The 26,597-nt window shown below is 44.4% G+C and overlaps 1 protein-coding gene across 3 annotated transcripts in view; it reads left to right on the top strand.

Moving 5' to 3' along the window:
* The window catches only part of GYG1 (glycogenin 1), a 38,186-nt gene extending 12,300 nt beyond the window's left edge, over window positions 1-25,886 (top strand). For 2 of the 3 annotated variants that reach the window (XM_067737545.1, XM_067737547.1), the window contains exons 5-8: window positions 8,257-8,383; window positions 22,304-22,523; window positions 24,709-24,759; window positions 25,022-25,886. In XM_067737545.1, the coding sequence (XP_067593646.1) occupies window positions 8,257-8,383; window positions 22,304-22,523; window positions 24,709-24,759; window positions 25,022-25,195 (572 nt within the window). In that variant the 3' untranslated portion in view covers window positions 25,196-25,886. The remainder of the gene's footprint in view (window positions 1-8,256; window positions 8,384-22,303; window positions 22,524-24,708; window positions 24,760-25,021) is intronic. The other variant, XM_067737546.1, reaches the window with a different exon arrangement.
* The last annotated feature ends 711 nt before the right edge of the window (window positions 25,887-26,597 follow it).

Here is a 26,597-nt window from a genome sequence, read left to right as displayed (position 1 = left end):
TATAGACTGTGACAAGATAAGGTCAACTTCAGGATTAAGCAGTGAGAAGGCAAGAGGTCAAGGTTTCGTAGGTACTAGTCAGCAGTCTTGCCTCCACGTACTCATGTGATCCCCTTGATTCCTCATTTGACGAAATCAATCTGGATGCAAGTTGAGATTTATTTCCTTTCGCCCCGTGACTCCAAGGTATCCTAAATTACAGGTGCCTGTACAGTTGAAGAGTTTAGTGCTTGAAAATTGCTGTCTATTAAATTTCATTTGCATATGTTAGTTTTAAAAACCTAAGTAAAAAAAGAGGAATTCATATTTTCCAACTTGAAGTAACCATTTTTTTAAAATCTTGGAATTCATTAGTGTAACCTAAATACTCGAAACTTTTTTTTTCTGGAATAATGAAATTTTGGTCTGTAGTTGAGTTTTCAAAAAAAAATAGGACAGAGTAAATTGGTGATAGAATATTAGTTATGGTTTTCTTTCAGCAGAACCTAAGATCCTCTGTGAGGTCATTAAAACTGTGTGTTACATATTCTAATTTAAGTGGTCACTGAGACCCTTAAACTGAACATTTTTTTCCTGTGCTTGGAAATATAATAAACCAGGAGAGTACAGTAAAGTGATTTTTTTTTTTTTTTTTTTCGGTACGCGGGCCTCTCACTGTTGTGGCCTCTCCCGTTGCGGAGCACAGGCTCCGGATGTGCAGGCTCAGCAGCCGTGGCTCATGGGCCCAGCCGCTCCACGGCACGTGGGATCTTCCCGGACCGGGGCACGAACCCGTGTCCCCTGCATCGGCAGGCGGACTCTCAACCACTGCACCACCAGGGAAGCCCTACAGTAAAGTTTTAAAATAATTTTTAACAGAAAATATTTGGCGGTGCTATCTATTAAAGTGTAAAATTGACCCCAGTGCTACCTTCCCTAATCTTTGCAATTAGTTTGGATTCAAGCTGGATCTGCCCAAAAAAGGAATGAAGGAGAGAGGTATTCCCAGATAGTACTTGTCTTGTTCAAACCAAATGAGCGCAGACATTCAGGTGTGTCTCACCTGGTTCCCTGACTTGATAGGTTCCACTCTGACAGGTGCTCGTGGTAAGCTTTTCCAGCTGCCCACACACTAGACTGCTTGTGGCCCTTAAACTATTTTATCAGTTGCTTTGAAAATTACTCTCTTCTCTTGCATTTCTATCGTTTAATTGATAGTTTGGGTAGTATCTTGAATAAGTAAAGATGAAAAGCAAAAGTCATAACATGTAGTAGCAAAATAAATGAGTACAGACAAGTTTTATGTTAAGAGCTATTTTTATCTCATTGTACCCTTGAGTATTTTTTTTTTTTTTAGCCATCTGTTTCTTTCTAGCCTTGTAACCAGAAGAGATCATGAACCTTGTGAGAAATAGAGATGGTGGGAAGGACTAAAGTGTTATAGGCTCTTAGGCTGGTCATTTTACTTCTTCATTTATTCCTCAACAGTTCTGTGAAGTAGTCATTCATTTACTTATTAATATATTAATTCAACAGATATCTATTGAAGGCCTGCTGTATAGCTACTACTGGGCACCCAGTGTTGATACAGTTAGGACAGCCACTTGCCCAGTATCCCTGAGCTGGTGGCAGAGCCAGGTCTGGACCAGACAGTTGATGCTGTGGCTGGGTTATGTGAGTGTCGTTTTGTCCCTTCCCTCGCAATTACCCCACACTGCAGCAGTCACGAAAATGTATCAGAGAATGATACGGGATACAGGAAAATCTCTATTACACTGGATTTATTACAGATTAATTACTTAAAATTCATTCCCCTGAATAAGTAGAGACAGCAGCTGATAAATTCCTCATTTTAGAAATGAAGACACGGAAGCTTATGTCTTCTATCTCTACAGCTGCTGTTCCTCCCTGCTAAACTGGAATGTCTAGAAATATTTTGTCTTTTTTTAATTGTTAAACTATTGGATGCATTTTATTTTATTAATGAGATATAGTCGATTCACCGTATTATGTATCAGGTGTACAACATAGTGATGCACAATTTTTAAAGGTTATACTCCACTTACAGTTATCATAAAATATTGGCTGTATTCCCTGTGCTGTACAGTATATGCTTGTAGCTTATTTATTTAATACATAGTAGTTTGTACCTCTTAATCCCCTACCCCTGTCTTGCCGCCCTCCCTTTTCCTCTCCCCAGTGGCAACCATTAGTTTGTTCTCTCTGTCTCTGAGTTACTTTGTCTTTTTAAATCAGCAGCACAGTTGATAGTCTCATATTGTTTTGTGGGTCTGGAAGTATTCTTAGAAATGATTACTCTTGTCTTTATTTCTATAATCCATTCCTGTAGTATTTAAAAAAATCATTTGAGCTCCTAATCTGGTGAAGATACTAAGTTTAAGGGCTAGGAATAGACTGGTAAATAATACAGATTGTATCCCTGCCTCTATAAAGCTTGTACATATTTTATGAGACCGTACAATTAATTATGTCACCATGATTCTGAAAAATGCAGAGTGCTAAGAGACTCTAGACGAGGAGGACCTGCCTTAAACTGAGAAAGTGAAATTTAAACCACAAATAAGTGTTCCCTTGCATCTATATTATTATTTAATAGCTTGATTATTAAAATCTATATTTTTAAAGGTGAGAAACAAAAGCTGTAACATGAAATGGTAAAATAAATCAGTTGTTCTTGGCTTAAATGGATTGAGGCCAGTGAGATGCAGTGATGCTGAGACCAGAGCTCCAAGTACCTGGATACCCATGAGGCACCTGGGCTTAATCCGATGATCCTTAGTAAACCTCGTGGAAATACCCCCAAGCGCTGGACCGTTCACGAACTGTAACTTAGTAGACTTGGCATGCTGTCTGGAGGCCGCAGTGATGATACTTGCCCAGCATATTATAGGAAGTCAGTGTTAAGGTGTGAGTCACATTTTCATTTCGGCGCTTGTCTATACCTCTCTTATAGTATTAAGCACATTTTGCTTTAAATTACTTTTGCTTGGTTTATGTTCCTCTACCCCCTGATTAGATTGAGAACCATTTGAGAGCTGGAACCTGTCTTATTCATCATCCTATCATGCCTACACCTAATTTCTATATCCTCAGACATTTTCTGTATAAATGACATTTCTGAGAGTTATATTCTCTGATATAATCAAATAAAAAAGGAGTCATTCTCTAAAAGACTCTAGACCAGTGCTACTCAGAGTTTAATATGCAAACACATCACCTGGGGATTCAAATGCGGATTCCGATTCTGTAGGTCTGGGGTGGGGCTTACCATTCTGCATTTCTAGCAGGCTCCCAGGTGATTCCCCTGCTCCTGGATCCTAAACTTTACTTTGAGGGGACCATTTCCTTGGGGCTGAGAAACTAGGGTTCATGTTTAAACCAAAGTTGACCCACCCTCCCTGCTATCCACAGTAGGCAAGCCAGCTGCCAACAAACTGTGGAAAAGCACACAGACTACATAAGCATTGAACAAGTGCACAAATTTAAAAAACAGCACTCAACTCCATTTCTGTCTCATAAAATAATGGCCACCGTTTCTGATAAATACTGTGATATGTCCATGTTTACCAAGTTCATGACTCTGGTCAAAAGACCTGGAAAATACCGGGTGGTTGTAAGGTTATTACTGGCTCTTGGCCAGCCAGGGGGAAGGAAGATATGGAATCTGATATTAGCTTTTGGTTGCAAAACAGGTGCCGTGTGTCTCTTGTTCCATTTCCTATCTGTCTCTCACCTGTGTTGCCACACCCTTGCCTGCTGGATCACAGCTGCTGGCATGTCTGCTATCATGCTTGTTGCTTCTGAGCTGATTGAGATTAAAAGTGTCTTAACCTGTCACAATAAATAAAGCTGCCTCTGGAAGCCTGACCAGAATGTACTGGGCAAAAGTCCTGGGGTTTTCGTAGTGAAAACGCAGCAGCCTTCATGACATCCTTGTATGTGTTGTAGCACAGATGTGCTTAGATTTGCATTCTGCTTTAAACTGTGCTCTAATTCAGGGACTTTTAAAGAGAGGATATTGATAACACCACACAGATTGTTTTTAGTGAAACGAAAAGGTTGTTTTGCCTGACTTTGAGATGTAGACTTGTGTATTTGGAAAAAGATGGTTAGAATGCTGAATTTAAACATTATTTAAGAAGCCACAGACTTCTAGGTGGTGTTTAATTCTATTTTTAATCCACAATTTTTGGCTAAATGGTGACCCTTCGTAGTCACATAATGATGAGGTCAGTGGCCACGGAAGTTTCATGGTCTGTATGTTCTGTGCCCTGTAGAGGCAGGGTCCTTGTTGAGTGTTGAAGGGTTTGCCAGTGGAACGTGTACCGTGGATGCACACGTCTCCTGCCCTGCCTCTTCCACTTCTTGCTTGTTTCCTGTCCTACCAGTGCCACTCAGCCCTGCCGTGGCACACGGCCGAGGGACTGATGGTATTTGTAGGGTACCTGAGGGTCAAAGGGAACAGGCTGGCCAGCCAGGGGCTCTGAGGGATCAACAGCTCTGACTCCTGTTTCTCAGGCTCACCCTGTCAGACTGGGAAGTTCTGCTTTACAGCTACTATTCCAACGTCATGGAATTAGATTTCTTCACTGCATTACATGAGGTCGGTGGTCATTTTAAGTGGAAATGCTTCATTTTCAAAAGGTCTTTAAAATGTGGCAGGAAAAAACAAGTAGTAGAAAAAAATACATATATGATGCCCAGTTTTACAAAGTTCAAAAACAAGTGGAAATACATATATTGTCTGGAGATACACACATGTGATAAAGGAAATCAAGATAATTACAAACAAAATTCATGATAAGTAGTTACTTCTGGGGTGGGGGGCTCTGAGATGGGATTAGGGAGCCCGCACAGAGAATTTAACCAGTATTGGTAATGTTTGAGTTTTTTAGTTGGCTATTGGGGATGTGTAGTGTTATTATTAGTATGCTTTGTAACCTACACTTACATTTTTCTTTTGATAATATATTTCATAATGAAAATAAATAAGTGCAAATGTTTGGAAAGAAACGGTCTTGGCACAATTCTCATTCTTGCCCCAATTGTATTATTAATATTTTAGAATTACAAAAATAACATAACAATATTAAGGAAAAGTCAGGGGGAGGGCACATCTGTTATCACCAGTCCCCTCACACAATTACTGTCATTTTCTTCTAGTAGGAATGTTTATGTTCTTAGTTACAATCATGTTATATGTCATTGTATATCTGTATATTATGCAGTGGACTCATGGTCTTTAAAACCACTGGTTTTAATGGCTGAATAATATTCAGGGAGTGATGAGTATCACAGTGTACTAACCATTCCTCTGTGGTGGAATATTAAAGTTTTCAACTTTTCTGCTGTTAACAAACATCTTCACGGCTCTTGCATTCATTCTACACATAACTTACCCATTTGTAAGGCATTCTGCTACCTGCTAGAATTACAGTGGTAAGCAAAAAGAGCCATAATCTCTGTCCCTGTGGAATCTAGAATCTAATGACTAACAGTTCTTGATGGTATTTTGCATTTTAGCTACATTAATCCTCAGACTTTTAAAGAAACTTTTTATTTTGAGAGAATTGTAGATTTACAATGCAGTTGTAAAAAACAGTATAGAGAGACCCCATATACCCTTCACCCAGTTTCCCCCAGTGGTAACATCTTGTATAACTGTAATTCCACAACAGGAATTGACACATTGATAGAGCCCACCAATCGTATTCAGACTTCACCAATTTTACATGTATTCATTGGTGTCTGTGTGTGTGTATATGTTTTCCATGCAATTTTTTCACATGTGTAGATTGGTGTGACCACCACCACCATCAAGGTACAGAACTGTTCCGTCACAGGGGTCCCTCTTGCTACCCTTTTGTAGCCGTGGCCTCTACTCTCCCTCTCCCCCTCCCTCACTGCTGGCAACCACAGATCTGTTCTCTGTCTTCATAATATGGTCATGTGAAGGATGTTGTACAGATGGGATCATAACAGTATGTAAGCTTGCAGGAAGGGAGTTTTTCACTCAGCGTAATTCTCTTGAGATCCGTGTAAGTTGCTGCGGTATCGATGATCTGTGCCTCCTTATTGCTGAGTAATATTCAGTTGTACGGAGGTGTCACACTCATAAACCTGTGGAGGGACGCTTCGGCTCTTTCCAATTTTGCAATATTACCTATAAAGCTGCTATGAAGAGTACCGCAACCATTATTTTGATGTTTATGTATAAAAGGAAATTGTTATAGTAAGGCTTTAGGCTTCTGTACCTCAGCCATCAGTGTCTGTGCCCACATCTGGGGGACTTCATAGGATCCAAAGTCAGCCTCTGATGAGTGGTATCGTGTTTTGGCTTAAAATTTTATGTCTCAAAATACGTTAATTTGTCTGTGTAGCTAAAATCTTCTGTGTAGCTGAACAAGTAAAGCATATCCTGATGCCATCCTTATTGTCCTTCAGAATTTTCAAGGGTGAAACCTTGATCCTCTGTTGAGCTATTTGTCCCTTGAGGAATGTGGACCTGTCAGAGCCTCCTCATACAGAAGGGTCACCCCATGGACATTTGTTCAGTGAATGCCTTTGATCCATAGAGTTGATCGAGGGTATTTGGAAAGGATGGGCTACACAGAGGATAGGTAAGGTACATTTGGACTTTAAACCTAATGCCCCAATCTTACTGCTTAGTTCCAAACACTAAATACTTCTCCAGATTTTTAAAGTCTCTTTCAAAACCAAGAAAAACCAAATAATAATGACAGCCAGTTGGACCTGCTGTATGTTTAGAAAGGAAACTAGGTCTCAGGGCAGAGCAGACCAAGGAGGGAAGTAACTGTGCAGTATACCAGCCTCATACTTTGAAAGAGCAGGGTTCTCCTTGCCTGTCACCCGCCCCCCTACACACATGTACACACACATACACACACCCACAATCCCGAGCTGTTGTTCCGCTGCACAGGAGACTGGTTCTGGGCGTGTTTCCTGAAATCTCGTAAGCCTAAGACGGGAAGCACGTGGGCTACGTGGGGGAATGTGTTTTCAGATGGCTTGGTGACTGTTTGGTTACTTGTATAGTTATGATTTAGGTCAGATACTTAGCTGTTTTGGTTTTTATTGTTTTTAATTCTTTTGAATGCATGGCCGTGGCCCTCACTTTCCCCCAGGTCTGAGCAAGCACTGTGCAGTGTGCTAGTGGCCGACCCTGACCCTGGCCCAGTGAGGACTGACCTCCACCTGCCCGGAGGCGTGGTCGGCAGCAGGAGGGTGTGCTGGGGTGACGTGGCCTGCCGTCCGTCAGCCTTCCGTCGACGCTGGGGGCTCCAGAAACAGTTCGAGTTTATCCCAAACTGAGTTATCCCAGTTGGCCCTCTTTTGCTTTTGACTTCTTTTTCTGTCCCATTGCTCTTAACATAAAGTCTAAAATCTTTAACTGGGGATGAAGTCTAAAATCCGAGCCCAGTGTGGTCTAGTCGGTGCCTGCCTCTCAGAGACTCGCCTGGTGCCAGGCGACCCCCGCCCTGCTCTGCAGTCCACTCACCCAGGCCGCCTTCCAGGTCTTCCTTCTGTAGCTGCATGTCCTGCCCACCTCAGGTCTGTGGTGCTGTGTGTTCTGCCTGGAGCACCGTCGGCCCTCCTTCTCTCCACCTGCATTTGTCAAGCCCTCCTGTGTCCCCCTCAGATCTCGGCCGAAATACAGCTTCCTTGTGGAAGCCTTCCCGGCCCATTAGACCTGGCCTCAGGCCACTTGCACGTGCCTCGTAGCAGCCGGTACTCTCCTTCACTGCCCTCATCCCCGTGTGCGATGGTGTTGTTGACTCTTGATTCGCTGATAGCAGTGCCTCCCACCCCCACTCCACCCAGACAGTCATAGACATGATGACCGTGTCGCTGTTCACGGTTGACTGTCTGGCGCCTGGTGCAGTGTCTGGCACATAGTAGCTGCTCAACCAATATTTGTTCAGTTAATGAATTAACTTAGGGAAATGGCCACCCGCTAAAATATCCTTAGGAGGTCTAACACGGAATTTATTATTTTAAAAATAGAATTAGTGGGAATTCTCTGGCAGTCCAGTGGTTAGGAGTCCGTGTTCTCACTGCTGAGGGCCCAGTTCAGCCCCTGATCAGGGAACTAAAATCCCACAAGCTGTGCGGTGTGGCCAAAAAAAAAAAAAAAAAAGGAATTAGTACCTGTTTGTAAAGGTCCAGTTATGTATTCCTATAAAATTGTTGACCCGTCCTTGAAGTATGTGACTGTAATGCATTTTTTTCTTCCAGGTGGGGACCAGGGTTTACTGAACACGTTTTTTGGCAGCTGGGCAACAGCAGATATCAGAAAACACCTGCCATTTATTTATAACCTAAGCAGCGTTTCTATATACTCCTACCTCCCAGCATTTAAAGCGTAAGTGCAAAGGGTTTAACTGTCTTGGGGGCTGGTGAGGGCAAGGGGGTAGGGTTTAAGATTTTTGGGGTGCCTTGTCATTCTTTGGGCAATAACAGGTGAATGCTTTGGGGGAAGTCTTTTTTTCTTGGAAGAAACTTGGCTGTAATAGGAGGAGGCCTTGATGTTATTCATCACTTTATGTTCGGAGTAACCCAGAGGGCACTTAGCTGCCCGTGGGAAAAGTTTCCACTCGGTTCCTGGGGGGCCTGGCCCTCTGATGAATCATCTGTGTGTCGTGATCAAGAACACTGACTGGGGGCTTCCCTGGTGGCGCAGTGGTTGAGAGTCCGCCTGCCAATGCAGGGGACACGGGTTCGTGCCCCAGTCTGGGAAGATCTCACATGCCGCGGAGCGGCTGCGCCCGTGAGCCATGGCCGCTGAGCCTGCGCGTCCAGAGCCTGTGCTCCGCAACGGGAGAGGCCACGACAGTGAGAGGCCCGCGTACCACAAAAAAAAAAAGAACACTGACTGCTGACAAACTCAGCCTCTGCCTCATACCACCTGCTGAGCCTCAGCTCTGTCAGAGGAGGGTGTGAACAGCTCCCTCCGTGGTTGTGGTGCAGATGACACAAGATGCTAGCAGCCGTGTGGTGTCAAGGTCAGTAGCAGGGCCTGTGGAGCTGGACTGCCTCACTTGACATCCTGGAGAAGCCACTTCCTGGGTGCTCACTAGTTCCTGAACTTGCAGTGTAGTGGACCTTGGGCTTTGCTGCTCAGCCCTCTGCCTCAGTGTCCTCCAGAGGTGATTGTGAGGCATTCATGTGAAGAGGTAAAAAGAGAGCCTGGCCTACCCTTAGTAGGTAGCAAGTGACGGGTCCTCTCTGTTCGGAAGGTGGTCTAGCAATACGGGTGAGCCCTCAGCCAGAGAGGCAGGACACGCGTCCTCACCCTGCCATTTCCCTACCGTGTGGCTTAGGTTCTGGGCCTCAGGTCTGCTGGCGTGCAGAATGAGGCGGGAAATAGTCCCTTCCTCGTTGGGCTGTCAGGGTGGAGTGAGTTCATACACACAAAATGCTCGGTGGACGTATGTTTTGGGCAGCATGCTTATTTTGCACCGTTCCTGGTGCATTTCTAATTCAGCAACTGATAGAGCCTAGTAACAGCGCTTGTCTCACGGTGAGGGCCTGGGCCCTGTCCTTTAGCCTTTGACTCATTTGTGTGGAACCAAGAAGATGATTCAGGTTTCGTGAGCGGAGGCCAAGCTGTCAGATGGATCCTGAGACACAGCCGTGAGCAGCGACGCTCTTCGCTGAGTGGGGCTGGGCTCTCTGATCTCCATCCCGCATGGGCACACGGCTGAGTGAGCAGAAAGCAAAGGGCCTCTCACTCCTCCTATTTCATTATCCAAAGTCCCCTCTAGAAGCCTTGCCCCACTGTTAACGAGCATGCCTGGCTTTCTGTGGCAGAAATGTTTCTTTTTCAGTTCTTTTGTGGGTAGACTCTGTCAACGTCCCCCGGATAAAGAGGACAAGTATCCTGTGTTCTCTCCTCCCTCCCTGTTGTCTTGGCATATGTCTCTGACATGTTACAGACTCTTGATTCTCTTCCCTTTCCAACACAAAACAGGCAGACTCTCAAACATACCAGCTGTGGTCTGTGTAAAGCAAACAGAACGGGATTCACTATCATGGGATGGAATATAGGAGAAGCATTATTTTCTCCTCTGGTCCTCGGCCTTCTAAAGTACAAGCCTGTCTTGCTTGGAAGTGTGGCCTGACTCTTTTTTTCTTTTTTTTTTCAGTTTCAGATGTACAGCAGAGTGATTCAGTTACTTTTTTTGCAGATTGTATTCCAATGTAGGTTATTACAAGATAGTATGATCCCCTGTGCTGTACAGTATATCCTTGTTGCTAATCTTTTTGATGTGTAGTAGTTTGTATCTGTTAATCCTAAATTCCTATTTGTCCCTCCACCTCCCCTTTCCCCTTTGGTAGCCATGAGTTTGTTTTCTGTGTCTGTGGGTCTGTTTCTCTTTTGGATATAGATTCATTTGTATTATTTTTTTAGAGTCCACATATGAGTGATAACATAGAGTATTTGTTTTTCTCTGTCTGATTTACTTCACTAAGTATAATAGTCTCTCTGGGCGTGAAATTCTTTATGATCCTTATTGCCTCGTAACTAACCCTGCCAGTTTGAACAGCCTGCCTGCAGACCGTGGTAGCTTGACCTTCTAGAACTGAATTAGTCTATAAGAGGGCAGTCGCTTAATTTAATTGACTAGATTCAGCTGAGTCAGCAAAATGGTGAGCGTGCAGAGGAGATAGACTCATTAGTGGTGTGAGCATTTCTACCCCTCATGCCACTCAAGTCTGCCCGGTGAGCCTGTGTGCTGAGACAACTATGCTGGGGAGACGTGAATCTGACACCCCCCCGTTGGGCTCAGCTCCCAAACGGCGTGGACATAGAGTTTAAAGATTCGTGTTTTTCATGTAACGTGGCCCCATTTCCCCTATGGTTCATTGGGACTCCCTCTGACGTTCACCTTACTACCAAAGTGGAACATACTGTCCCTTTAGTGATAGCCTGGTTTGCACAGACCCTGCTTGCATTTATTTTCTTTTGACAAAGAACAAGAAGCAGGTGGAGCAGAGTTAAGTTATTTGGGGGCAAGATAGACTTATTTGCTGGAACCTCGGCCCCCTCTCTCAGGAACCCAGTTGTTTCTGTATCCTCTAAGTGAATTTCCCAGCAAAATGGTTAGGACGGTTTCTTCTTCCTGGTTCAGGAAGTGAGTGCGAATTTTGGAAATCTGCTTGGTGTACTGCCATATAACCGTGGCGTGGATGACGCACTGGGAGGTTAGGAGCAGCTCCAGCATTAGCTACACGTCTGCTGGTGTGTGGCCTGACGGGAGTTAACGCTGCCTCTGTGCAGCTCGCCCTGGGGGGTGTCAGCTCTTACAGTTTGGGGATGAAGCTTCTCAAAGCGATGCCTTGGCCTCACCCCACTGCTGCCTGTTTAGGAATGCGGAAACGACATCACAGAACTCATTTTCCCTTCCCTTTGCCAAAGAATCCTTTTGTTTTTCTTGCAGATATCTGTCTCCAGAGACATTTTTCCTTACATTTCTCATACAATTGGGAAGGGCTGAAAAGGCAGACAGTTACGTTTCTTTTTTGTTTCAAGTTAACATAAAATTCAAGTTCACCAAAAATTTTAAGCTGAAGTAGACGGTCATGGACATTTGGGCTGCCATGGCTACCTAACCAAGAGCCCTGTGCACTGCTGGGACCTCAGCGTGAATTCACAGTCCCACTGTGATGCTCAGGGTAACCTTGGTGGCCTCCAGGACCGAGTGGCTCTGTGGTGTCCTGGCCTTCCCCAGGATAGCACAGGTGGTGGCAGGTAGAACGAGACCAAGGAGTGGTTTAGAGGCTTCGCGGACGGAGTCGAGAATTTGCCCCACCAGCTTTTAGCAGCCATGTGCCATGAGATCACCAGGACAGTATTTAGATGCCCCAGAATCTTAGCTCCTTGGATACCTTAGACCGGCGTAGCCTCTTGCTGTTACCTGAAGTTTCTGCTAAAGGATGGCCTGACAGGAATCGAATTTAGCATGAATTGGAGCTGCGGATGTAGCATATCTAAAGCCTTTCTCTACGTACCACTTGGACAGAACAAAACACGAAGGAAAACACACTTATTAGTTTTAGCACTTTGAGTGGATACTCAAACATAGCTTCTGAAAAACAAAATTAGTAATATTTTCTGTCATAGAAGATCCTGTTTAACACAGCCTAATTTGAGAACTAAAATGCTTGGCTTAGTGACTTTTCAGTTAATTTGTAATATATGCATTGAGAAACAAGCTCATAACTGCATTTCTTAATGAAGTCATATTTCGGAAAGCGCCTAGCATAATGTTTGGGAAATAGCAGCTTCTTAGTTAATATTCATTTCTTTATGTTTTCTCCATCTGGAGGGCCTGTTTTATCCATGTAGCATAGAATTTGGCTTGTGCATGATGTTAGGCAGAATCTCATTAGTCTTTCTAAAATCAGCCATTTAGTTCCGTTTTTACTTTCTGTTAAATCCACATAAAAAGCTGTTTATGTCATATCATGCTATATAAATGGGCCTAAAGCAAAGGTAAAGAATTCTCTGGTATTGCGTCAAACAGCCATACAAATTAATTGGTCAAATTGATTGACTACAAAGCTTGATTTACCAAATAATTTCCAAATAAATATTTTAACTTACTTTTTAATTTTTTTTATTTATTTATTTATTTTGCGGTACGCGGGCCTCTCACTGTTGTGGCCTCTCCCGTTGCAGAGCACAGGCTCCGGACGCGCAGGCTCAGCGGCCATGGCTCACGGGCCCAGCCGCTCCGCGGCATGTGGGATCTTCCCGGACCGGGGCATGAACCCGCGTCCCCTGCATCGGCAGGCGGACTGTCAACCACTGCGCCACCAGGGAAGCCCCTTAACTTACTCTTTTACTTGAGTTTAAATATGATCTGAGACCTGGCTTGGTAGAATCTCAGAAACTAGATCTAGAAACCCAAACTATATTTTTTCCATTTGTTTACTGCTTTAAACATTTCTGAGGATATTCATGTCTATTATTTCTTTCCCAGGAAGGTGGCTTATTCACTAGACCTTATCAAACCTCTTTAAAATCAGTATTTTCCAACAGCAAAATGGAACCTTTCGTGTCCTCACTTCTGCTGTTCTTGTGTATTTCTGATTTGATTGCTTTTCCTTGGTCCCTGAGACACCGTTGGCTTATCTCTCTTTGGGACTATTGTCATTGAAGCCACACATTTTCTGTGTTCATATCTTTTCACGCTCCTACGTCTTCACCTAAAGCCCTGAGGAGTTGTAGTCTGTGTAGCTTTTAGTTTTTCAGCCATTTGTTGGTCCAGTCACTGTTCCTTCCACCTGAAGCCTGTAGAGGATGCCTCACATTCTGCTCACTGAGGACCACAAAGATGAACGAGGACGTTGTAGTCTCATCAACCTGGCAAATGCAGGTTGATTGCGTCCCATCGTGGTTTGAGTGTTGAAGAATCGAGTCTGTGGTTTCATGGATGTCTTCTTTCTCCTTCCTGGGTGTTAGTGATGCTTGTCAGGCCCCAGGCGCCCCATTTCTCAGCATGGCCGTCGGTTCATTCTGACTTCACTTCTAAGCATGTATCAGATCGTCTGTCCTCACATCTTACTGATGCTGCCTATTCTGCTGCCCGACCTGGGTCTTCATCCCGAAGGGGAAAGCTTCCACGTCAGAGCCATCCCAGCCTTCAGGGGCTGGTCTGACAATAGGCACAGAGGGCACGAGGAGTGACATCTCATGGGCAGGAGTCGGCTCGAGAAATGCCGTCTCAGCAGGAGAGGGAGCTCGTGGGAGGGGAAAAAGGTGGGAATGGAGTGGAAGACGCACCCTCCTCAGAGGTCTCAAGCTGGTGGGCCACAGACTCTATTTGTCCCACAGATATATTTTGTTTTCCTTGCATATAATTTTCTTTCTTTCTTTTCTCAGTTGTTAATGCTTAAAAATGAGGCAATTTCACATGAAATGCAGATTTCCAAGCTCTTTTGAAAAATCAGACCTTTGGTGGGATGTGGGAGAAGAATGTCAAAGATGATTGTTACAAGTATGGGACCTAAGCAGGTGGAATAAAGGAGCCGCCGTTTCCTGAGATGAGGAAGATTGTGAGCAAAGCAGGTTTGCAGGGGCAGGGACTGACCAGAGACGTATCAGGTGTATTAAGTTTGAGGTGCGTATTAAACATCCTGGTGAAAACGTGGAAGAGGTAAGTAGCTACAGGAGTTGGGAGTTCAGGAGAGAGACTGGGTGAGACATAGCTATGGAAGTGTCAGCATATAAGTGATATTTATAGCCGGAGACAAGATGATATAACCAAGAGAGTGGTTATGATAGAAAAGAGTCCTGGAGACTGAGCCCTGGGACAGGAAAATGTGAAGCAACCAGGAACAAGAGCCCGAGAACAGCAAGGCAGGAGGAAACCCAGCAAAGTGAGGTGTTGCACAAGCCAGGCAAGAAAACGTTTCAGGAAGGGGAAGCGATCCCTCTGTGTCAGATGCTGGGATAGGTCAGGTAAGAGGACAGCTGAAAGGTGGCCCTGGACCTAGGATGTGGAGGTCACCAGTGACTTGGGCAGGGGCATTCCTGGTGGAGTGGTGGAGGACAAAGCCTGATTGCAGCAGGTCCCAGAGAATGGAGAATCGGAACTCTTCTGAAGCATCTTCTTTAAAAGGGAGAAGGGGGCTTCCCTGGTGGTGCAGTGGTTGAGCGTCTACCTGCCGATGCAAGGGACACGGGTTCGTGCCCCGGTCTGGGAGGATCCCACATGCCGCGGAGCGGCTAGGCCTGTGAGCCATGGCCGCTGAGCCTGCATGCCCGGAGCCTGTGCTCCGCAACGGGAGAGGCCACAACAGTGAGAGGCCCGTGTACTACAAAAAAAAAAAGGGAGAAGGGAAGTGGGTTGGTAGCTGGATGGGGGGGTAGGATCAAGAGAGAGGGGGTGGGATGGGGGTGTTTTTTTAAAGATGGGAGAAGTTACAGCATGTTTGTTGTATTGATGGGAATGATCAAGGAGGGAGGGAGAGAGCACTAATAATGCAGAAATCTGGAGGGAAACTTGCTGAGTGACGTCCTCGACCAGGTGAAAGGGGATGCGTCCTAGTGCACAAGTGGAGAGCTTGGCTTCAGATAAGAGCTACGGTGGTTGTGTGGGCACAGATGCAGGTAAGTGGCTGTATTTTTTTGGCTGAATGATTGAATGAATGAATGAGCGAGCCGTCAGCCCAGAGAGACTAAGAATGACACACTCCCCCTAGGAAAGTCTTCCTAGTGGCCTGGCATCATGAGGCTTTCCCTGCTACTTTGTGACTAGAGGCCAACCTGGTAGGTTGGCATAGTTGACTAGGTCCAAGTTGAGGTTATTAAAGTCTGGGTTTGAGTACTGTTGTTTTTGTGATTTCCAGGACACAGTTGGGAGGGTTATTTAGCTTGAAAGGCAAGGAGAAACCGGGTGGGTCCCTGGAGGCCACCGTGGTTTGCTGCTAGGTAGCAGCTGTCTTCTGCTGATAGGAAAAGCACTTGCCCCATGGACCCCCCTCACCAGGTCCACTCTCTGCATGACCAGCCCACCCCTTGGGCACTTGGGTTTATGACTCTTGGTTTAGACTGTGAGTGGGTAAGAGGAGGAATTTTTTGGTGAGAGAGGAGAGGTGGCTGATTGGCTGTGGGGAAAGGTTCGTGTATAAGAGGGAGCCTGCGAAGGTACGAGAGCGAGTGGCCGCGGGTCAGAGAACGTGAGTCACTGAAATGGGCAGAGGATGTTTGGCATGGCTGCCGTGTCTCCCAGGGAGGGGTCGCACCCGCAGTGCTGCGTCTCTCTTCCTTGTTACCTGATTGAACATTGCACACAGAGAGCTTCCTGAGAACTAAAATTGCTCCTGTGTGCACTGTCGTGGATTAGTTCCTTTTCTGCTCTGACCGGTTCTGTAGTCTCATCCACACGTTACCGGCCCCATTTCTCAACTGCTAAACTAGTCATGAAAATTCTATCTGATCTTTTGGTAACGCCAGGTCACAGGGATTATTTTAACGGCTAACATAAGCACTATTATTGCTGGCTTGGGTTCAAACTATGTCTTGTGATCTGGACGTCACTTTTGAGATTCTATCAAGTTAAAATTAGAACACTTATTTTAAGAGACGTATGCAAGCTGAGACAAATCCCCATTAGTGGGTCAGAATGAATGGCTCTTAGTAAGTTAGAGACAATTGTGATATGTACCCGACTTTTTTTTTCCTGGCTGGTACAATTCGGTGGATAAATCAGGCAGTGAGTCAGTGAATCTTCTAGTTATCCTTGCTGAGAGTTGAGGTCAGTCGAACTTAATCTTCTGACATCAGCATTTCCCCTTCTAGTTCATCGGCCGCTTTGCTTTTGACTAAAAAGGTGACATAAGTTCTGACTGTCGTACCTTTGGTGAGAGAGAGAGATACCACCAGAGTCATATCCTGGGTTACCCTTCTCTAAGAAACAGCCCCACCCCGGTTTGCATTTTAGGCTAAATTATTCTTTTAAGCAAGAAGTAATTTTCTCTTTTACTTATGACCTGTGCTCTTACTTATTTCATTTTGACCTGGTTATTTTGTATTTTTCATAAATGACTGAAGAATAAATTGATTGAAATGATAGAAAGTGATTTTGAAAAACATTCCTCAGGGAACATGATTGTGACAAAAATAATTACATGAAATCCATATCTAGGTTAATGGAAACTCTAGATGCAAAAACTAAGACCTTTTGCTCCTCTTTTTGGCAAACAAAGAGTTTTATTACGAAAGCTAGTGGAGAAGGACGTTCAGGCTCCTTGGTTGTGTAAATAAACACCATTCTGTTTGTATAGTGAGAGCGTAGTTAGATAAACTGTTTAACTCATAAACCTTCACCTGTGGCGGCCAGTGTTAGGCCTAATAGGGCTGCCCCTTGTATGGAGCCCAGGGCAGTCTTAGGTGGTTACCAGGAGCACCCTACTGGGTGACTGCCTTTTGCACAGCAGCCGAGGAGGTACGAGAGTGAGTGGCCGCGGGTCAGAGAACGTGAGTCACTGAAATGGGCAGAGGATGTTTGGCATGGCTGCCGTGTTTCCCAGGGAGGGGTCGCACCAGCAGTGCTGCATCTCTCTTCTGTCTTACCTTCCTCCTACCTTTCTGTCTGAGCTCCGTGGTTCCCACTCAGCAGCTGCCTTTCTTCCCCCCCTCAAAGGGCCCTTGGGCTGACCAGAACCTTCACATGCAGTGACTCACCAGGTCTGCTCTTCTCATAAAGCGTCCTTGCTCTGAAACTTGTTTTTCTCCCACCCCTGTTCATTCCCGTAGATCTGTCAGGTAGATGGCAACTTAGGTTCGAGTAACGCCCTCAGGACCTAAAAAACAGGTTCCTGTTCCTTACTGTGCAGAAATAGGGCTGACCGTAGCCTGAACCCGTGACATATGAAGCCTGTAAGCCCCAGCATCTTCCTGACTCCCTCGCGTATCTCTCTGCCGTCAGCCTCCTGAATCCTCAGGCTCTTCCTGGTCTGCCCCTCAGTACCCTGGCCCCAGTCATTTTCTCAAGAAACCTCTCACCCTGTGCATTTTGCAATTTGTTTTGTTGCTGGCATTTGGGGAGCTGTTGGGAAGGTACCTCACACCGTGCAGCCTGCCTCTGCTCACCTCTTAACCCTTCCCACCCTCCCCCCATCTTACTGGCACCCAAGGAATTCCTCGCCTTTGAGCAGAAAGGGCAGTTCTACCCACATTTAGAACCCTTTGAGATCTCAGTTCCTACCTCTAACAGACTTATGCTAACACATATATATGGAATCTAAGAAAAAAGAAAAAAGGTCATGAAGAACCTAGGGGCAAGATGGGAATAAAGACACAGACCTACTAGAGAATGGACTTGAGGACATGGGGAGGGGGAAGGGTAAGCTGTGACAAAGTGAGAGAGCGGCATGGACATATATATACACTACCAAATGTAAAATAGATAGCTAGTGGGAAGCAGCCGCATAGCACAGGGAGATCAGCTCGGTGCTTTGTGACCACCTAGAGGGGTGGGATAGGGAGGGTGGGAGGGAGGGAGACGCAAGAGGGAAGAGATATGGGGACATATGTATATGTATAACTGATTCACTTTGTTATAAAGCAGAAACTAACACACCATTGTAAAGCAATTATACTCCGATAAAGATGTTAAAAAAAAAAAAAAACTTCAAGACTGCTGGGTTGATGAAAGGACTGTCCAGTGGATAGAATTTTTCACGTTGTTAGGGTGGAATAGGTAAAGAAGGTAATTTTGAGAAAGGGGGTCCTTCCCCTGGCCACAGAAGGTGACAGTGATTTAGCATTAGAGAAGCACTTAGGCATCATGGATTCATGAAAGTAGAACCCAGGCCTGAGCCACAGTGAAGTGCAGGGTGTGGACCGTCCGCAGTGGTGTTCCTGTTGACATGCGAGGAGAAGGCCATGGGCCACGTGGGGAGGAATCCGCCCGGCACGAGGCCAGTACCCAGGGAGGTGGCAGAGGCCCCTGAGCCACCTCGGGGCACAGACAGAGCCAGAGGCTGAGGTGTGCGCTTCCGCCTCCCGCAGAGACTGGGCCATCTTGCGGTGCAGGCGTGTTGGCCGCTTTGCAGTGGCATTCTTCTGTGGATTGGACCGTTGTGCCCTTCCTCTGCGTTCACTCTGGGAAGGCCCTTAGACGCTGCCCAGCACAGTCCAATTGTGGGTCCTAAGAAGCACCACCGTCTGTTTCTTGCTCTTGTTTCCCCCCTTTCCCCCTAAACTTTGTGCAAACTGTATCCCTCTGAGAACCGTCTTCAGACAGTGCTAAGTTGCTTGCTTTGTAGCTTTCTTTCCTATTAATTACTTTCTGCTGCTCTGTCCTTGACTATACTGGGGGTGTTTCCAGGGCTCATTTCCAACTTTGATATTGACCGTCTGTAGGCAGGGAGTTAATCCGTGGAGGAACAAATGACGCTCTCAGGTGATGTCCGTATGATTCTGGGAGTGTCTTACAAGTACAGCCTAGCTGTGGATGAGAACCTTGGCTCTGGAGCCAGACGGCTTGGGTGGAATCCCAGCCTTGTCACTCACCAGCCACATGATCCTAGACAAGTTAACTTCTTCCTGCCTTGGTGTCCTCGCACAGTTGTTTCTGGAGATTAACTGAGGTGAACGAGGCAGACGTTAACCAGTGCCTGGCACGTGTGAGTGTTAGCTATTCCGATGACCACTGCTTCAGCAGATGTGAACTCTCGGGAGAGTGGGCTGGAAAGGAATCAAGTTCATGCTGTATTCATCTTTTACGCGGGCCTCTCACCGTTGTGGCCTCTCCCGCTGCGGAGCACAGGCCCCGGACGCGCAGGCCCAGCGGCCATGGCTCACGGGTCCAGCCGCTCCGCAGCATGTGGGATCCTCCCGGACCGGGGCACGAACCCGTGTCCCCTGCATCGGCAGGCGGACTCTCAACCACTGCGCCACCAGGGAAGCCCACTATATTCATCTTTTATCTTAGTGTTGCTACCTCTCATGGCTCTCATGTAATGACTGTGTGTGTGATGTTTAAATTAGGCTCGGCAGGTCATGGCTTGAGACTTACTGGTCAGTTAATAAAGGAGACGCAAACAAGTGTTGTTGCTCCAGGCAGGGAAGTCAGGGCAGGAGGAGTGGGTGTCTGAGGAGGTGGAAGGGGCACCTCCTCTTTCACATGTGCTCTATTCTGGTTTTAGGCTTCCGTGTACCACTAGGATGAGGCAGTGCCTGTTGTCCCCGCCCACGCCCCCGCCCCACCAGCGCGCAGGTATCAGGTCTCTGGGATGGGTCCCCCCATCACCATTAGAACATTTGCTGAAGGCACGTCTCTTAATCCTGCTCATCTTCCTCAGCCTCGTCTGAAGCCTCTCCTGAAAACCTCCACCTGCAGTAATTGCTTCGACATGTCCATAGCCCTTAATGTCAGCACTGCCCTGCTGGCCCCGACTTGTTGCCTTGCTTGTGCTACTGTTTCTTATTTTTATGTAGATGACTCATCTCCGTGTTTGGATAAAGCCTCTTAGGGTCGCACGCTGACCACAGTATAGTGCCTTACACGTAACAGTTGCTTATTGAATTGACAGCCCTCTCTGTGCACAGATTTGAGCATTATGAGGTATCCTTTTAAGGATAACATTGAGAGTTCTTGTGTGTATATGTGCACAAGTGTGTGCATGTAAAATATACCACGTGTATAACATGGAGAGTAAGCTTGGGGATATCAGGTGTCCACTTCATCTTCAAAAGAAATGCACTGGAGGATAGTTAGTTATCCTTAGGAGGAAATTTACAGTAAGCTCTCTTCTTCTTGCATGGTTTTGGAGTAGCAGCATGGTAGGATGGTAAGAGCTTAGGTTTAAGAGAGGGGCAAAACTGCCGAATCCCATCTCTGCCACTAAGTAGCCTTATGGCTCTGGGCAACTCACTTAGCCTCTAGGAGTCTCCATTTAACACATTAGTAAAATTTACCTGGCAGGACGATTATTCCCAAATGTGTCCTCAAAGAATTTGGGCCCCAAACATAGTAAACTGTCAGATAATGATAGCTATATAACAGGTCTGTGACATTAAAAACAAAACAAAAAAAACCTTTAGAAGCTGAGAGTTACATGAATAGAGTTTGCATTTTGAACTGTACGTCATGCTCAAATATTTCGGCTGCCTATAGGATAACTCCACTTAAAATCTGACACTTGAGCCCAACACCCAGGGATCTGTCCCATTTTACCTTTCCCTATCAAAGCTTCCTCTTCGGCTTTAATTGGAGGACACTTGGTCTGGTACACACCTGCTCACCTGATACCTGCATCCCCCTGCCTACAATTCCCTGTATTAGCACCAGCTACCCAGCTCCTATCTGTTGGACAAATCTTAAGTCACATCCACTATCTCAGCACCTCCTGCCCCACTGACCTGAGCTTTCAGTGACCTCCTTGCTTCTGAATTCTTAGGGCACTCACTGTTCCCATCTTCCTTTTGGCACTTGTATTCACCTTTATCATTATTTCGTTTCACATGTATAGATTTCCTCCCAGCCAGAACAGGACCATTCTTAAGTCTTACTTTTTTTTATATTATGAGATAATATAAAAAGTGTGTTGTGTATTTAGTGAAATATAATGTATATATAAGAGGATATACAAAAATGTTTAGTTTTTAAAACACATTCACCACCCAAGTTAAGGATTGGAACATAACCAGTATCTTTGAAGCCCCTTTTCGTCTTTCTCATCACAGCTTCCCCTTTCCTCCCAATATAACCAATATCATGAGATTTACATTGATTACAGTTTTCTACTCTTTAAACAGTACTTTTTTGTTTTGTTTTGTCCTTATGTAAGTAGATTCATATGTATGTGTTTCTATTTGAATTTGTATAATTTCTTTTTTTCAGCATATTTTGAAAAGTCATCCTTTTGCTATGTGATCTGGGTAGCTCCAGTTCATTCATTTTCACTGCTATATTGTATTCTATGATATGAATATACCAGAAGTTGTCCTTAAAACAAAAACAGAATGGATAACCATCGAATTTCAGTGACATTCAACAGTCAGCATGTATTTCTTGCTCATATGTTATTGAGTGGTCTGGGACAGCTCTGATCATCTCAGCTGAGTTTGGAGCCAGGCCACAGGTTTGATCCACATCTGTTGTGACTGTCTCATTCTTCTGGAACCAGCAGGCTACCCAGGGTACATTCTTCCGCTGGCAGAAGTTGTAGCTTCTCAGGGAGGCTGAGCAGAAACAAGCAATGCTATTTTAAGGCACCCTGTCACTCTGCCCACATTTCATTGGTGAAAGCAAGTCATGCAGACATGCAAATATCAGTCAGGCAGGAAAGTGTACTCCCCCTGTGGAGACTGGGAAAAGGCACGAACACTTGCTGAACAGTAATCTAAAGTGTAGTCACTTCAGTTGTTTCCAGTTTACGACTATTTCAGAGAGTGCTACTGCTGTGAACATTTTGATTATGTTTCCTGCTGCACACGTGTAAGAGTTTCTGTAGGATATGTGCCTAGGAGCTGAGCTTCCTTCTAGGTTGTACAGTATGAGCATTTTCAGTTTTACTAGGTACTATCAAATGGTTTAACAAGTGGCTGTACCTCTGCTATCCACGGTAAATCAGCGTTGGGTTGTTGCACTGATCCACTGCGACTTTGGGATTTTCTGTATACTTAACATATAACTGAATAATTTTAGAAGTCTAAAATTGTTCCAGTGAGCTCCACCTTTTTTCCAGCCACTGCTGCCGGATGGAAGGTGAACTGTCAGTGCTCAGAATCCACTAACTGCTTCAACTTGTGCTCACTTGGCAGATTTGGTGCAAATGCCAAAGTTGTGCATTTCCTAGGACGAATCAAACCGTGGAATTATACTTACGATCCTCAAACAAAAAGTGTCAGAAGTGAGCCCCACGATCCCACTGTGACTCATCCAGAGTTTCTCAACCTGTGGTGGGACATCTTCACGACCAGCGTTTTACCTCTGCTTCAGCAGTTTGGCCTTGTCAAAGACACCCGCTCATACGTACACGTGGTAGGTTCTGTTTTTTTCCTTCAGGTAATTTGATGCTGTATTTTTTAAAATTTGGTATAATGGTAGAGATGGAATATTTAGTGGTATTTTGAACAAAGAGATAAAGTAAGACTTTGTGGAAAGAAAACGATGTCCATCTTAGAGTGGAGAAATATTACCAGCAAAGATTAGAGAAGTAGATTTTGTGGCAAATTTCAGTAGACCTGGGAGCAAAGGAAAGGTTTTTAGAGGTTTAGATGGATAGATAGATCTATATATAATATCTGTATCTATCTATCTATATATATATCCGTATGTTATAACTATAAAATTCTTAGCCCATTGTCCTAAGATTGTAAGATTATTCCCCAAAAAATAGTGGTTTACAAAAACAAAGAACCCCCCATTTCATGTTTTAGAAACTGCAAGTATTTAAATATACCTATTTTATTTTTGCCATCGTGTAGAAGAATATATTCCAAGTGAAAATTACAATAACATGAACATACAGCAAATACTTTTCTAGGATTATTTTGATTTGCCATGTTTTACTCCTCTGGTTATATTGGATCTTGAAAAATAAATCTCTCTGTAAGAGGAAGATGACATTAACATTTACAGTAACAATTCTGACTTTAAAGGTCTTCCTCTGAGGTTTGTTCTTTTGGAAGAATTGGAAGAGGATGAGAAATTAAACTTTTATGTTGCATATTAAGATATAAAGAATAAAACTGGGCTTCCCTGGTGGCGCAGTGGTTGAGAGTCCGCCTGCCGATGCAAGGGACACGGGTTAGTGCCCCGGTCCAGGAAGATCCCACATGCCGTGGAGCGGCTGGGCCCGTGAGCCATGGCCGCTGAGCCTGCTTGTCCGGAGCCTGTGCTCCGCAACGGGAGGGGCCACAACAGTGAGAGGCCCGCGTACCGCAAAAGAAAAAAAAAAAAGAATAAAACTGAATGGGTAAATTATAATCAAGTCTTAATAGATCAGTTAATTACCTTGGTATAATTATAAGAGATGATAAGGTTATAAGAGATCCTTCTCTTTGCTATGGTATAGATTTTAGCCATTTCACTTATGAGCACTTGTGCCAAAATATAAAAAGGAGAAAGGGAAAAAGAACTAACACTTACATTCTTACACTAATTGCTTTATATGGACCAGGAAATAATACTTACACAGTACTTGGAACATTGCCAGGTACATAGTAAGTGCTTAAGATATCTATTCTTATTTAACCCTTATAAGCACTCTGTCAAGTAAGTATTATTTTTGTTAATATCCCCTTTTTATATATTAAAATTAACTGAGGCTTAAAGGAGTTAACATCCCTTCCCTTAGTTATGTAGCAGACTAGTCAGTAGCAGAACTGGGACTCCCATCCAGGTCTGAGAGACGGCTGTCCTTATGAAAGCACTGTGAGCAGAGGACTCTGCAAGAGGCTCCTGGTATCATTCCGGTGGCATGTGGAAGGCAGAGGCAGGACTAATCCAAGGGAAGGACTTAACGTTGCCTCGGCTATAATATAATCCCGTGGAATCTACCCAAATACCTTGGAATTCCGGGATATTTAAATACATATATACTTATACCTACACATCTATATAGCAACAAAAACAGCTACTCAAACATTTTGTTCTACCATTTTCTCTGTTAAAAACAATACCTGTATGTATTCATTTGCCTTCCTTTTTCTCTACGATTTCCAGTACTATCGCACCTGAGAGCTTTCTGAAGGATAACTTTGATGTTCTTTTATGATACTACTGAATTTAATTGCCTACCTGTATGTAATGAGAATCGAATTTAATGCAGAGTAGGTTTGCTCCATTTCCTGCACATTTACCTTGTTCCTTCCACAACCCAAGGACTGAGGGTTATGAATCAAGGGAAGGTGAAGATGGGAAATGAAGACGTAATCAAAACTAAGCAAAGTAACAGAAGCTGCAGGAATAGATACTACTTGGTAATAAGCTTGAACAGGAAGATAAATATGGTGTATGGCTCAGACCGTTTAGCTCTCGCTTTTATAATGTGACAGCTGTGTATGTGGTGCGGCTCTCTGCTTAGGTTCTTTCTGAAGTGTAGCTTCTGAGGTATCATTTCGTTTAAGTTCTCAACCTTTCTGAGCCCACACAGATCAAGAACTTACCGTGAGACTGTGTTCCCTTGTCCATCCATCTTACACTTTCTAATGAACTGTTGCAGCTTTCAGACTTGGTCTATACACTGGCTTTCTCTTGTGGCTTCTGTAGAAAGGTATGCAGAACTTAAACATTAACCCTACCCAATTAATTTGTTCTCCCTATGTTTTCACCGAGTCAAGAAGTCTTCATTTTGTTAGGAAAAATATCATGATCCTTGTATTTCTGTGTCTTGTTTTGTTTCATGTAATACTTTTCAGTTTTTGCTACCTTGCATGATAATTCATCCTGGTTCTTCTCACCTTCTTCAGTTTATTGCATTCTTTAAGATGGTCTTTCAGCTCTAAAGGAGTCTCTGATTATTCTCCCCTTTCTAGGAAAATGTCTCATCAGCCGTATCACAGCTGTCCCTTGGGGAGATCCCGGCTACGGCACAGCCTTTTGTATCCTCAGAAGAACGGAAGGAGCGGTGGGAACAGGGCCAGGCTGATTATATGGGAGCAGATTCCTTTGACAACATCAAGAGGAAGCTGGACACTTACCTCCAGTAGAAACACTGCCCTTTTCCGTGGACACATCCACTTCACAGGCACTTGTTTCCGATACTTAGTATCTAGAGCTGGGTTAAGAAAGGTCTGTTACAGTTGTTAGAGGCTTTCATTAAAATCCATCAGATGTGGGTGGGGGGTCTTGCAGGACAACTGGTGAGAGCTGGGCAAAAGTTAAGTAGCAATTCTGTGATATGAAGGACAGTTCTGCTTTTTAACCCTCAGCTTGTATTTCAGAAATTCTCAGTTATGCCGATTGCCAACGTACGTGGTAAGGGACACTCAAATCTTAAGCGGTTAAGACGGCTGTTATCAACTCTTAAAATGTGCCAAGCCAGGCTCCAAATCAGTCTCCCTTCAGATTGGGACACAGCACCTGTCTCTTGCTTGCTTGTTGTACCCTTCACTAGACCTGCATTTTAGAATCGCCCAGACGCTGCCAGAGTGATTGTAATTCTGCTTTCAGGTAAAGACAGCCTATAAGAACACTGCTGAGTGACTCATAAGCTTATCAACAAATGGTGTTAACCCATTTTATTTCCTAGTCTTAGTGTCTGAAGATGTTCACCAGTTTTCTATGTACAGTAAGGCGGCATGCTAAAATGCTTTCGTTCAGTTCTGTATATCTGAAAACAGCAGTGTGATGGTTACCTACAGTGGCACCTTGTATGAAAAATAAAGATTTCTTGACATATCTTGGTTGTCTAATTCAATTAAGGGCACCCACTCCCCTTGAAAAAAAAGTATTAGGGAATTTTTCAGAATTTGTAGAATTTGTGTTTTAAGAACCAGTGTAAAACTTGACACTGAAATACATGCTTTAAAAGTTGGTTTCTAGATATCAAGAGATATCTGCATCTAGTGTTCTCCAGTGATGGTGATGGATCTGATCTAATAGATGGAGGAAAGGAAGATCAAATTAATCTGTCACCCACATTTCTGTATGAAGTGGGTATTCACATTTTAGAGTATTGTAACCTTAAAATCGTCATAGGTTCATTGTCAGTCTCTAAACATACTCGATAATCTTTCAGGACTGTTACAATCAGTACCAGACCCAACGTCTTCTAGCATTTTTATCCACGGCTTAGAATGATAGGAGTATAAAGCATGTTTATTCAATGTACAGGTGATTCTAGGTTGCAAGGATGGCAAGCTGGTGAAGGGTATGATCTAAAATGTCGTTTTAAAACTGAAGTGAGTAATCAGAAGTCATTCTGTTGAAGAAAGCAAGAGAGACCATGACAAGAAACTTTAGAGGTTTAACTGGCCAGAAGCCGCGGTGGCTTTTAACCTTCAAGATCACCTTCCTTTATTTCCACAATAGCCTATTGGTTACACAGGTCAGCCCTATTCAATAAGGGTGTGAATGAATATACAGGGTATGGAAACCTGGAGGGCAAGA

The sequence above is a fragment of the Pseudorca crassidens genome, chromosome 5 (assembly GCF_039906515.1).
Source record: "Pseudorca crassidens isolate mPseCra1 chromosome 5, mPseCra1.hap1, whole genome shotgun sequence".
NCBI classification, from domain to species: domain Eukaryota; kingdom Metazoa; phylum Chordata; class Mammalia; order Artiodactyla; family Delphinidae; genus Pseudorca; species Pseudorca crassidens.
This window is presented reverse-complemented; position numbering and strand designations above follow the sequence as displayed.